The sequence below is a fragment of the Lynx rufus genome, unplaced genomic scaffold, assembly GCF_022079265.1.
Source record: "Lynx rufus isolate CCGP_SWC_20201006 ecotype Redwood Valley unplaced genomic scaffold, mLynRuf1.p SCAF_13, whole genome shotgun sequence".
Taxonomy (NCBI): Eukaryota; Metazoa; Chordata; class Mammalia; order Carnivora; family Felidae; genus Lynx; species Lynx rufus.
In genome coordinates this window covers 43,381,767-43,395,114 of record NW_025814827.1, presented here as the reverse complement: position 1 = coordinate 43,395,114, position 13,348 = coordinate 43,381,767, and the positions used below count along the sequence as shown (strand labels likewise).

At 48.5% G+C, this 13,348-nt stretch overlaps 2 protein-coding genes across 2 annotated transcripts; one reads left to right on the top strand and one right to left on the bottom strand.

The window, feature by feature from the left end:
* Window positions 1-1,181: 1,181 nt before the first annotated feature.
* On the bottom strand, window positions 1,182-1,643 carry LOC124508356 (ribonuclease 7-like). Its single transcript, XM_047074720.1, has one exon. It carries the CDS (start codon window positions 1,641-1,643, stop codon window positions 1,182-1,184), a length of 462 nt encoding a protein of 153 aa, XP_046930676.1.
* Window positions 1,644-11,698: 10,055 nt separating this feature from the next.
* On the top strand, window positions 11,699-12,163 carry RNASE13 (ribonuclease A family member 13 (inactive)). The gene has a single exon (XM_047074722.1). It carries the CDS (start codon window positions 11,699-11,701, stop codon window positions 12,161-12,163), a length of 465 nt encoding a protein of 154 aa, XP_046930678.1.
* The last annotated feature ends 1,185 nt before the right edge of the window (window positions 12,164-13,348 follow it).

Sequence of the window (13,348 nt, the reverse complement as noted above, 5' to 3'; positions counted from 1 at the left end):
AGGCCAAAGGGATCTAGCCACAGCCAGGCCCGGGGTGGGGGGGTGGGGGGGCTGGGTCGGAAGAACAGTGGGCTGGAGAAGGGGGAGCCCGGTTAGAGAGGCAGAGAGAGAATGGATTAAGATCCCTGGAGCACCTCATAAACAGCTCTTGGCTAGAGACGTAGTGACCTTTATTGCAGCCAGCACAGGACAACTGGCTCTTCGGAGAGCTCTCAGGGGATATGGGTGAACTCTTACCTAGTTCTCTAGTCCCTGTAGAGGTCTCTCCTTTTTTGCACAATGGTCAAGTACAAAGTACACCGTATTTAGAATAAGGAGTCCTAAGTGCAAGTCCAGGTTCTGCCACTAACCAGTTTGACAAGCTTTTTAATGAATTACACTTTCTCAAATCTCAATTTCCTGCCCTAAAGAAGGCACATAATCCCTCTCAAGTCTATCTCACAAGGAACTCATGTGGCTCCACTATGAAAGCCTAAAATGCTACATAAATATGAAGTGGTACTTTGTTTTCTTTCTTCCCAGCTGCCTCTCCACACACAGGCCATGTCACTACCACGTTATCTGGGGAAGATTCCTGGTTTAGGAACCGGAGCAGCTCTGTCCATAAATCCCATACCCTCCTTGTCCATTTATTTCCCCCTCTTGTCATGCTGCCATGAAAAGACGGGACAGGGGAGAGATGTACAAGGCACAGGCCAGGGAACCCATACTTTTAGCTTGCTCAGCCCCTCTCTTGAGGGTAAGCTTCCGGGAAAACAGCAACAAAAAGATGAAAGACCATCTCTTCTGGAGCTTAGCCCTCCAACCTGTCTACCTCAGCTCACCCTCAGCCTCTCAGAAGAGCTAGGAAGGGCCCTAAGAGATGAGAGGAAAAGAACCTTCTGGACATATGAAGAGTGGCACAGAGGGGCGCCTGGGTGGCTCAGTCAGTTGAGTATCTGCCTTTGGCTCAAGTCATGATTTCAAGGTTTGTGAGTTTGAGCTCTGCATTGGGCTCGCCTCTGTCAATGCAGAGCCCACTTTGGATCCTCTGTCCCCCTCTCTCTCTGCCCCTCCCCCTCAGTGTCTCTCTCTCTCTCAAAAATAAATAAACATTAAAAAAAAAAAAAGACTTGCACAGAGGCCTGGAGAGGGAATTAAGGTACAGCACAAGAGGGAGGAAGGCTGCAGACTTAAAGGACCTAGTCCAAGTGCACAGGGACCAGCTTGAATTTCCCAGAGCCTCCTGCCTGGGGAGCGTCACAGGCTACAATGTAAGAAGCGACCAGTTGCTTCTTTTTGTACTTGCAGTTTGGATACTTCCCCGAGGTGAGCTTACATGTGCTCAGAGACACAGGCCTTTGGCTCTGGTGGCAGTTTTTACGGCCATTCTTGCAGGCTATGGTGGGGGTCTGACAGGTGGTGGCCACACTGGAGAAGGATTCATGCAGGAAGGTGTTGAAGTCTTTGCAGCGTTTCGTGTATTTGTTGATGTTGTTCATTGCAGTGTCGCATCCCTGGGGTTTGGGCTGCACGTGCTGCGTTGCAAACCACTGAGCTGCGGTCATGTTGCTGGGCTTGGCACTGACTGGGACCTCAGCTAGCCACAGCCCCAGCAGCAGGAGCAGGAGCAGAGGGCTGAATCCTGCTCTGGCTGCTGCCATCTCTCTCAGGGGAACAGTCAGGATGGAGGGCTGGGTTTGCTGGGGATAGAGAACAAGAGGTGAGAAATTAGTCTTCCTGTATGCGCTCCTTCTATCTCATCACGGTTACCCTCCCCTACTGCCTCCTTCTTCCCTCACCCAGGGGTCTCATCCCTTCTTCCCTGCTCTGGGTGCCCTTCTCACCCACTGTGACCCCATCCCCCTCACCTTGCATCCTGTCTTCCCTCATTCTGTCCTCCTACTCTTTGTTCTATCTCCTCTCCCTCAAGCCCCATCCTCTTTGTGCCCTTATCCATTGGCTCTGTGTCTCATCTACTCCATGACACCCCCTGGCCCCCGTGTCCCCACTCTGTGCCTCCATCCTGGCATCACTCTCCTCTGTCCTGTGTGTGTGTCCTTATCCCTTCTTCCTTCGTCTATCTCATCCCTCACTCTCATCAGAGCCTGTCCCTTCTCTGTCCTCTCTCCTCACCGATGTCCCTCCACAGGTCTTACCTCCTCACTGAGTTCTCGTGCTTCTGCAGCTCCAGCTTAGCCCCTGTTTAGGCTGCCCCTACTTGCCACTGGCCTCAGATCACTTGCCTTTTAACTCCTTAAGAGCTGGCCTGAGCTACGTTGCTTCTGTTTAAGGGCGGGCTGGGGAGCCATCCTGGATCAGGAAATGAATCAGGTTCATGCCTTTCCACCTACATGTCCCAAATAAGTGGATACCTATGGAGCTAGTGTACCTGCCTAAACAGGTTTGGCAATGAGGAAGCTTCAAACCTCATGCTCAAAGAATAGATTTGGCCCCCAGCCACATGGTTTTAATGACTCTAATAAAGCACCTGACCCAGGTGTCAACCCCAAATGAATTTCAAGAGAGTTGCCATTTATCCCCCATATACACCTTTGGTTCATGATACTGGAAGAGCCAGTCCCTGCAGTGGTAAGGATGGCTTTTTCTCTGACCTGATGAGATGCAGAGAGAACAGCCTAGAATATTTGTATGATTTCTTGTCATCAGGACTTCCTGCTTATCTTTTGGAGGAGATGGAGGAGACAGGGAAGTGGATGATTCATCACAGTCACGATGCCCAGCACCACCCCAACTCAGCTATTCTGTGGTCGCTCACTCCTCTGGGCCCCTCAGTGCCAGGTGCTGAGCAGGGCCACCTGACTTTACCTGGAGAAGGCCCCCAACACCTTTCATCCCTCACTCTTTTCCCCCTTATTTTGTTAAAATTTGCAAAATTTAAATATCTTCCAAATTTGAAAATGCCGTTGGGGGTGGCAGTTGCCTCATTCTGCCACAGGCCTTTATCTTGCAGGCCTTGTTCCTTGGGGTAGTTCTAGCTGTGTGGAAAGCCTGAGGTGGACTGGTCTGGGGGCTCTAGTGAGCTTGGCACAGGGCACTCAGGAGAACCGAGACACTGAGGAATAGAATCATCACCATCTGTGGGTGGGAAGGCCCGGGAAACTGAGATGAACAACAGTTTTGTTTTCAGGATTCACCTGTAAGTAGTAGTTGATCTCAGAACACTGAGTTCATGTTCATCCATGCAGTAAACACGTATGTATTGAGCGTTAGGTGCTGAGGCGCATAGATCAGTGAATAAAAGGGACAAACATCCCTACCTGTGGTGGAGCTTACATTCCACTGGGAGAAAGATAGTAAAAAATAAACATACACTTTGCTTGAAGTGATAATTGCTAAGAAAAAAGGTAGAACAAGAGGGAAGTTGGTAGGCAGTGATTTTTTTTTCTTATTCAGCAAAGTGTATGTATTTCTTTTTAAATATTTAAATAATCTAAATCCAAGTTAGTTAACATATAGTTTAATAATGATTTCAAGAATAGAATTTAGTGATTCATCACCTAAATAAACACCCAGTGTTTATCCCAACAAGTGTCCTCCTTAATGCCCCTTACACATTTAGCCCATTCCCACTCCCACAACCCTTCCAGCAACCCTCAGTTTGTTCTCTGTATTTAAGAGTCTCTTATAGTTTGTCTCCCTCTCTGTTTTTTTTTTTTTTTTTTTATTTTTGAGAGAGACAGAGATGGCGTGAGTGGGATAGGGGCAGAGAGAGATGGAGAGAGAGAGTCCCAAGCATGCTCCCTGCCACCAGCACAGAGCCTGATGTGGGGCTTGAACTCACAAACTGTAAGATGATGACCTGGGCCAAACCCAAGAGTCGGTCACCTAACCGCCTGAGCCACCCAGTCACCCTTCCCTCTCTGTTTTTATCTTATTTTTGCTTCCCTTCCCCTTTGTTCATCTGTTTTGTTTCTTAAATTCCACATATGAGTGAAATTAGATGTTTGTCATTCTCTGACTAAACTGACTTATTTCACTTAGCATAATACACTCTAGTTCCATCCACGTTATTGAAAATGGCAGGATTTCATTATTTTTGATCGCCAACTAATATTACATTGTATATATACCACATCTTCTTTATCCATTCATCTGTTGATGCACATTTGGGCTCTTTCCATACTTTGGCTATTGTTGATAGTGCTGCTATAAACATTGGGGTGCATGTGTCCCTTTGGCTCAGCATTTTTGTATCTTTGGATAAATATCTAGTAGTGAAATTTCCGGGTCGTAGAGTAGTTCTATTTTTAATTTTTTGAGGAACCTCCATACTGTTTTCCAGAGTGGCTGCACCAGCTTTCATTCCCACCAGCAGTGCAAAAGAGATCCTCTTTCTCCACATCCTCGCCAACATCCGTTGTTGCCTGAATTGTTAATGTTAGCCATTCTGACAGATGTAAGGTGGTATCTCATTGTGGTTTTGATTTGTATTTCCCTGATGATGAGTGATGTTGAGCATTTTTTCATGTGTCTGTTAGCCATCTGGACGTCTCCTTTGAAAAAATGTCTATTCATGTCTTTTGGTTAGGCAGTGATTTTTAAACAGGGACATTAAGGTAGGCGATGCTGGGACAAAGACCTGAAGTTGAGAAAGTGAATTTGTGCTTATGTGGGGAACAGTGGTCCAAACAGAACAGCACTGCAAAGGCCCTAAAGCAGACAGATGCCTGGGTGTTGGAACAGCAAGGAGGCCAGCGTGGCTGGAGCAGGTGAAGGATGATCAGAGCAGGTGAAAGATGCATCAGAGAGGGACCAGTGGCCAGATCATGGAAAGCCTCAGAGACCAGTAAAGGATTGTGACTTTTACTCTGCACACACTGGGGAGGCCCTGGGGGTGGGGGTGTTCTAAGCAGAGGAAGCAAAAGGCCCTTATTGTAGATTATAACTGTAGCGAAGCCATGTGAACGTTCTTGATTGTAAAGTTTGTGTTCTGGTCTAGAAGTCAGAATTTCAAGTCGAGAAGAGGAGGTTTTTGTTTTGAGGGCGGTGGAACATGATTTTAGTAGATGGAGTGACCTGCTGAGGGTCAGGATGATTTTTGGAAGAAAAGGTGGTGTTGGAGATGGGAAGCACCACTAGATGGCGACAGAGAACCAGGAGCAAGTTCACAGAGGTCTGGCTCCTGTGCTCTGCCCTCAGCGAGACCTTGGCTGTGGAACAGCATTCACTGCTTTGTTAAGGTGCCTGAATCTTTGCAGTTTGAACTTCTGGATAGAGAATTATGCCTCTGCTGCTGTAGAAATGCAAATGTTTGGAAATAAAATTCATGGTTTAAAGCAGACTGTGGACAGAATGTGGATCAGCACAGGCCTGTCCAGCCCTGGACTGGAGGCAGGCTGGGGCAGGGGGGGGGGGGGGTGGGTGGGTAGGTAGGGGGGTGGGAAAGAGCTCATTTGAATTCCTAGCCAGGACTCCTCACTTCTCATTATTCTAGAGTGAGATGTTTCCAAACCACGACTTGCACTGCCCTGTGCTCTTGTGTTTTCCTGTCATTATAATTATCCTAGTTTGCTCTTCAAATCCATTATGCTGGGTTCTCCAGAAGGCCACCTTAGTGCTGCATGAAAGTAAAACACGGCCCTACTGTGTCTCAGGCCGAAAGGGAGAGACAGTAAAGGTTTAGGTTTGCACCCAAAAATTAAAGGGTTGAAACTACCATCTGTACAATTCAAGCTGAAACCCCTACTTTGCCTCAATTATTTGGAGAAGGCAGGTGATTTTGTTTATTTGCCCAAAGTATCCAGCTTCCAAGATCTGCTTCACTTTGCAGTCAGTGGGATAATTTTGCCAGTTCTCCTACACAACATGTAAGGGGCAAGAGAAAAAGATGGAGGAAGGGGGACAAGATTAGGGAGAACAAAAAGGGTCAGGTATCAGGCCAAGGACTGATCAGAGAGTCTGGCAGAAGGGAAAAAAGAAAAATTAGAAAGGGGTGAGCAACAAGACAAAATAGTGGAAGAAGATGGGAGTGAAGAAAGCCCCTCACACAAGCAACCTCACCCCAGGGATATGAGGTAGCTACCCTCTGCTTTCTCATTCTATCGCTGCAGCCACTGCTCTTTGCCCAGCCACTCCCAGGCTAATGCCATGCTGCTGCATGTGTGTGTGTGTGTGTGTGTGTGTGTGTGTGTGTTTGTGTGTGAGTGTATGTGTGTGTGTTTAAAGTCACTGGGGCGGGTGCTGTGAAAATCCCAGCAGTGCCAGGTGGACCTCTGCCTGTCTTCCCCACAGGACAACAGCTGCCACTTCCTCTCGCCTGGCTGAGAGGGGGTGAGGGGAGCTGGCTGGGAGGAGGGCCGGGCCTGGATTGGTGCCCACCCTTCAGAGCCCGGCCTCTCCCCCTTCCGGAGTTCCACACAGCTTCTGGATACCGATGGAAAGCAAGTGAGAGTTTCCCTACAAGCAGGAGCAGATCCAAGTTCTGTTACCCTAATTTTGTTGCTCCTATAGGATAAATAAAGGTAATGGGCTCATTTCTGTAGACAGGGAAAGTGAAACAAACAGTAAGTTAGGGTCAGATGTGGGACTTGCTTTGGGTCTTTGAATTCTCATGACCTTTCCTGGAACAGCTGTGGATCTGGAGGCGGCACGGTACTGACAGAGGTTGGACTCTTTATAGCTCCCAAACCAATGCTTTCAGACCAGCTGGGATGTAGGAGAGGGAGACCTGCTCCGGGGTTGAGAGGCCTCATTAGGTCACTCTATCTCGGGAGCCACTGGCAGTTCTCCCTTTATCTGTAGAATAAGATTCAAATTCTGCAGCCTGATACTCAAGGCCTGCCACAATTTGGCAAACCCATCTTTCGAACTTTGTCTCTGACTTCTCTTCCACCGAGAGCCTCAATTCTAGCCAAGCTGGTTTTGTCTATTTTCTTAAACATACCTTTCATAATCTTCTTTATCTCGGTTTAATTATTGACTGTTCCTTGAGATGCATCCCAAGGTCCCAGGATGACCCTCCTCTCACACAGAAAATTTGCTCTGATCTTCCCAATTTAGAGGGATCTTTCTCACCTCTAAATTCCTACAGTTAGGGGCACCTGGGTGGCTCAGTCAGTTGAGCTTCCTACTTGGGCTCAGGTCACGGGCTCACAGTTTCATGAGTTCGAGCCCTGCATCAGGCTCTGCGTTGACAGTACGGGGACTGCTTCGGGTCCTCTGTCTCCATCTCTCTCTGCCCCCCACCCCCCTCCCGCCCCACTCTCTCAAAAAATAAGTAAACATTTAAAAATAAATTCCTACAGTTACTGTCTTCGAGATGTGTACTTTTCTGCCTTAAATCATTGGTTATTTCTTCACATTTATCATTTTCCTCCAGTTTAGACTATCAATCTCCAGAAGACAAGGACCATCTGTTATACTTCTTTTGTACTTCTCACAGGGTGTAGCTTAGTGCCTTGCATATAAGTGATCTTAACTGATTTGATCTCTGGGTTAGAAGGCATTCATTTGGCCCCTGGATGACCCCAGTCATGCGTGGGACCCCCAACAACCTGCAGCATTGGTTGGCAGATGGAGGAACTGACAAGGCAGCTCCTGGACTTCAACCCTGGGGCTGAGGTGAAGTAATGACAAGAAGGTTGAGATGCATGAAGTGATCCCTTTGGGTTCAAGGACAACCCAGGAAGCGCCCATGACCTGGTCTGCTTGTTGGAGGAATTTGGGTGGACAGGGCAAACAGTGACATTACTGATTGTGGTGAGCTCACTTTGGGCGGAATCTTGGGGTTCCTCTCATCCCAGGGAATCACCGTTGAACCTGCCACTCTAGCCAGCTGTTCTAGAAATGCTTACCACTAAGGAGAGGAGGTAGGAGAGAATGTGTAGAAGACACAGGCAGAGAGTCACCTTGACAGGAAAAATGACTCAAAGTTATTTCAGCGGTGAACTCTCAGTGCTCCTTTTGCTGGCAGAAAAACCCAGCACCACTGAAAGCAAAATCTAACAAAAACATTTCCACGGTCTGCCTATTTACTGACTCTTTTCAATATATGAGGTATAAGTAATTCTGCCATTGTTAGAAAATCGGATTCACTCATTGGACCAGGGTTTTCTTTTCTATTTTTTTAAGTTTATTTTTTGAAAGTAATCTTTACACCCAACGTGGGTCTTGAACTCACGACCCCAAGATCAAGAGTCACATGCTCTTCTGACTGAGCCAGCCAGGTGCCCCAGACAAGGGTTTCTCAACCTCAGCACTATTTACATTTTGATCTTGATAATTCTTTGTTGTGGGAGCTGTCTTGTGCAACCGCGGATGTTTAGAGGCATCCCCTGGCCTCTTACCCACTAGATGCCAGTAGCCCCTTCCGGTTGTGACAATCAAACATGTCCCCAGAAATGACCAAATTGCCTTCCCCTCGTTGAGAACTACTAAATTGGACGGACATACGACCTTGAGCAAACTACTCTTTCTCTCTCAAACTTAGTTTCTTCATCTCTAGGGGAATTCTCGTGGATGTAAAGCCTGGAGTACTGAGGCAATGAATTCCACAAATCTCAGGCTGAGGGAGCAGATGAAACCATGACAAGGATGTCAGCGTGGAAGCAGCAGGGCTATGGATCAGCACCTCGAGGACAGGATTTTAAAGACTGGGCCTCTAGAACTACAGTCTGGAACCTGAAGGCCCATCATACATTCACCCCCTTTCCGAGGCCTTTGTAACATATGCTTATATGTGTGTCTTTCCTGCTGCATTATAAATGTAATCTGGGCTGGAGCTGTTTTATTTACCTTTGTATTGCCCCAATGTTTGTCATACTGCTTTTCAGAGGGTATTTAACAACTAAAAACTAAGTTCAAAAAATCTTAAGGTAATCCACACAGGGCCTGACTAATAATAGAAAGCTTCATGAAGATGAAGCTTAAGTCAGGTGTCAGAGGGGGCTCTACACTGGCAGAGCGGGGATGGGGGGAGGTCACTTGGATCATTTGGGGAATATAAGGGGCTTTGCCAATATGGAGTTGGGGAAAAAGTGAGTTGGTGTAGAACCTAGGAGATAATATCCAGTTATAATTGTTTATACACTGTGTAATGGTTGAAAGTCATGTTCATGATGACCATCTCACTTTATTCTTGTAGTCTTATGAGGCAAGAAAGGTACTGGTCTCATTTTATAGATGAGGAGGCAGAAATTCCATAGGTTATCTATATCAGGTACCGAAGTCTCTCCTCTACAATGTGCTGTTCCATTTCTGTAACTGTGTGTGCAGAGGTGAGTGGTGATAGGTGGGTAATGAATGAAGGAAGACGACGACCAAGGGCCATGACAAGCCCTTTCCTCTTCTCAGGGAAGCTGCAGCCTTGAGCAAATAGGGAAGAGGAGGCATGCTTTGAGGTGGGGACCAGAGCAGCAGACTTCCTCACAACAAAGATATGAGTCAGCCAGTCTCAGGAGCCACCCTGCATGGCTCCCACTTGCTGCTGGCTTGTAGACCCAGACTGAAGGATACAGGCGAGGCACCTGCCCGTGTAGGCTTTTCCTTCACTCGCTTGGCTGTGCACACTTCCCTGGGGAGGTCTTCCAAGCAGAGGCTTCTTAAACAGGATCTCTGGGTTGAGTCTTCACGTGAGCTAGCTCAGTGGAGATGATGGGGGCAAGAGTGGGAGGAGGAGAGGAACAGTATCAGGGGTAAAGGAGGCGGCATGAACAAGGACAAGGAGGTGGAGGGTGACACAAAGGGGGAAACAGATGGGGATGGGTATGCAGTTGGAGACATGGCAGGGGTCAGGTCATGGAGAGCCTTCCGTCTGTCCTATGAGACGCAGAGCCTTACTGGAGATGGAGAGCATGTGGTGTCCAGGAAAGGGGGGAGCCTGAGGAGGGGCAGAGATAGGGATGGAAGGGACAGGTTCTTAGTCTTAGATAAGACTGTCAGGACTGTGGGACTGATGGACTCATGCTCATATTAAGTACTCACCATGTGCCAGGCACTGAGCTACAAGCTCTTGATATACATCTTAATGAATTCTAATACTGCCGTGAGGTATATAAAGTATTACCCCTATTAGTAGATGAAAAATTGAAGCTGATAGTGTTTTAGCAAACTTAGATTGGAGATACACAGCCTGTAAGCAGCAAAGCAAGGATTCAGCCAGGATTTCTGGTCTGTTTTACTCAAAAGCCTTGCTCTTACCCACCTTGCAACCACAGGTGGGGTCAGGGAGAATGAGGGGTCTAGGATCACCTGTAACAGAGGAAACAGAGACAGACAATACAGGAGGAGAAGCAAGTTGTGGGGAGGATGGGTTCAGTTTTGGACTTCAGTTCATGCTTCCAGGAAGAGCAAGGCTAGGGGGAACATGAACAAACAATGCCAGTACCCCGATACCTCCAGTACTCTGCACCACCCCCAAATTACCCATTGGCCTTGGAACACTCAGGGGTCTGTGTTCTGACTCCTCCATCCCATTCTTCCTACTAGGAGGCCCACAACCCAGACAACATCCTACAGGGAGGCAAGGCTGAGAGGCATGTGGAAGTCAAGGACAGTGGCTGGCAGGCTCTAGAGGGCTAACTCTTTAGTTCTGATGAAGGGGCAGGTATTGACGAAAAGAGGAGTCCGGCCCTTTCCCAGCATGACAAACTACATTGAGAGTCTGATTCTCTGGACTCAGATGGCCCATACTTCCTCAAGTCCAACTCAACCTGTGTAACCCAACTTGACAAGCCTGAGGCTTCAGGGTCAGTGTGCTTCAGTTTCCAGGAGTGCTCTGACTCTGACAGGGCCTGAAGTTACAGGTGAGGGAGTTGGTGTGACAGTGTGATTATGACTGGTGGGAAGGTAATGATGGGGACTGTGGGGAGTCCACAACGAGGTCTCTGATTCTCAACCCAGCACTCTAGAGGGAGGCCCTTGAGTGCATGTGTGGCCTCCTGGGCCACGGTGAGTGGGATGAGTGGCAGACCCTCTGTTCTCTGAGGGTTAGGAACAAGCAGCACCTTGTTCCTCAGAAACACAACAGTGTTTTCCTCCTTACCTTTCTGCAAAGAGGGATCTATGGACCAGAGAAAACATCAAAGAAAGCCCAAGAACGTAGGGCCTTTTGGCAGGGAGCTGGAACTAAGTGTTCCGATGACAGCAGAAAGGAGGGGACCAGACAGCAATGTCCCTATCCTCCCACCCACCCAACCCCCTCAGTCCAGGGGCTCTTCAAACTCAGGGGACATGCCCTCCTCCCAGACTGGTCTTTATCTAGAAATTTCTGGCCTCTTCTCACCTTTGGGCTGTCTTTGGCTCCAGGCAAGAATTCCTGCTCCTGTCCCACTGGTCTTCCAGCTCCTGCCCTTTCTCCAGAGCAGTCAGAGAATTGTGCTTCAGCCTGTTTCTTCTGTCCCCTTTGCATTTTTTTACCAGAAAGGTTGACCAGAGCCAGGGATGATGGGGAAGAGTCACTCGCCCAAGGACCAGTTGGACCTCTTCTTCTGTAAGTGTTACAGCTCATGGACTGGCTGAGGCTGAGACCCCGAGGTGGACCAAGGGAGTGGGGGGAATGGCTAATATAACGTGGACAACCAGCAAGTGTCTCCTCTCTCTGGGGCATGAGGACTTGGGCTCGGTGATATTTGAAATACAGTACAGCTCTGAGGGTATAGGGGAAGGCTGCGGGGACGCTGGAGACTGTGGGAAGGGGCAGACAGCCACCCTAGGCCCACCTCTGCCTCCAACCACCTTAACTCTACCAGCAGGAGGAATGGCAGTAGCTGTGGCCCGGCTTGTGTTTCTCCAGCTTGCTTTCGGGCCAGCTCTGGTTGTGGACATCGAGATGCAGATTGCCATCAAGGACTTCCACATGCTACACGTCGATTATCCCAGGGTGCACTACCCAAAGGGTTTCCAGGGCTACTGTAATGGTCTCATGGCCTATGTACGGGGCAGAAAGCAGAAGAGCTGGTATTGCCCGCAAATCCATTATATGGTGCATGCCCCCTGGAGAGAAGTCCAGAAGTTCTGCAAGTACAGTGAGAGTTTCTGTGAGAATTACAACGAATACTGTACATTCACAGAGGACTCCTTCCCCATCACGATCTGTTCTCTGGCCCCTAATCAGCCGCCCACCAGCTGCCACTACAACAGCACCCTAACCAACCAAAGGCTCTACCTGCTCTGTTCCGGAAAGCGTGATGCGGAACCGATAGATATCATTGGTGTCTACTAGGAAAGGGAGGCTTTCGATTTGAACTACCCCCTACTGCCACCATACACCAGCCTGTTCCCATTCCCAAACCTCTGATTTCTGATACAAGGCTTCCTCCCTGACTTCAAAGGCAGGCAGGGCCCCCTCCCAAGAGACCAGGGAAGTAGGACAAATGTCCAGAGCTTCAGTCACCATGCAAATTCATACTGCCTTGTAGACCCTTTCCAACTTGTTTACCTCCTCTCTTCCCCCGTCATCTTCCTTCTCCCACAGACAGCCTTACCCACCCAAGAAGCTGACTGTGTCCAGTTGGCAGTGACTGTCCTTCCACTGGGCCAGATCCTGAATCCTGGATGGAGGCCCAGAGCCTCAGCTCACACCATGACAACAGGCACCCAGCTCCATGTCTCAACTCCCCATCCCCACTACCCTTCTCTCCTCAGCTGTCCCCATCTCCCTTATGATTCTCTCCACTCACTCACCTACATGGTAGGTACCTCTAGCTAGAGGTCCTCCCCAAGACCCTTAGAGTCTTTCTAGCCTCACTTCTCCAGAATGCCCCTCAGTCCCCAGTCTGTTCCTCTCTACGAAATCATTGCTCTTCTCTCCATGTAACCTGTTCTTTCTTCTCTCCTTCTACCACAGAGCCCAGGGTAGTTTCTCCCCTACACTCCCCTCCTTTAGTCTCCCTGTATTCCTCTCTCTGACTTCTTTTCCTTCCATTCTTCTCACTGTGGCTCACTGGAGTTTCAAATGATCTTCTCTGACCTGTTACCCCCAAGATGACTGCATCCCTTTCCTTCCCAAAGCTCTTCCTGACAACCCGCCCCCGCTCCGGTTACAGGATCTGCCACTGACAAGACAGGTGTGAGGTGAGCCTCGCTGTGGTCACAGAAGGTTTTAAAACTACACCTTGAGTTATAGAAGATATAACCACTGGATGAAACTGGGTGAAGGGTATGTGGGACCCCTCTGTACTATTTTTGCAATCTTCCTGTGAATCTATAATCATTCCAAAATAAAAACATAAAAATATATCTGAAGCCATTCTGATTTCATTCCTTTTTCTTCAGCACACAAGCACTCCTGCTCTGGGAGTCCTGGAGGCACTCACCTCTGGCCATCTTCCTGGGCTACCCTTAGCAGTCAGTGGGATTTTCTGTTCCATGTCTCCAACACCACCTGGGCTACAACAGGGGAGGGAGG

Coding starts and splice junctions, on each gene's coding strand:
- LOC124508356 (XM_047074720.1), bottom strand. CDS start 1,643: ATGGCAGCAGCCAGAGCAGGATTCAGCCCTCTGCTCCTGCTCCTGCTG.
- RNASE13 (XM_047074722.1), top strand. CDS start 11,699: ATGGCAGTAGCTGTGGCCCGGCTTGTGTTTCTCCAGCTTGCTTTCGGG.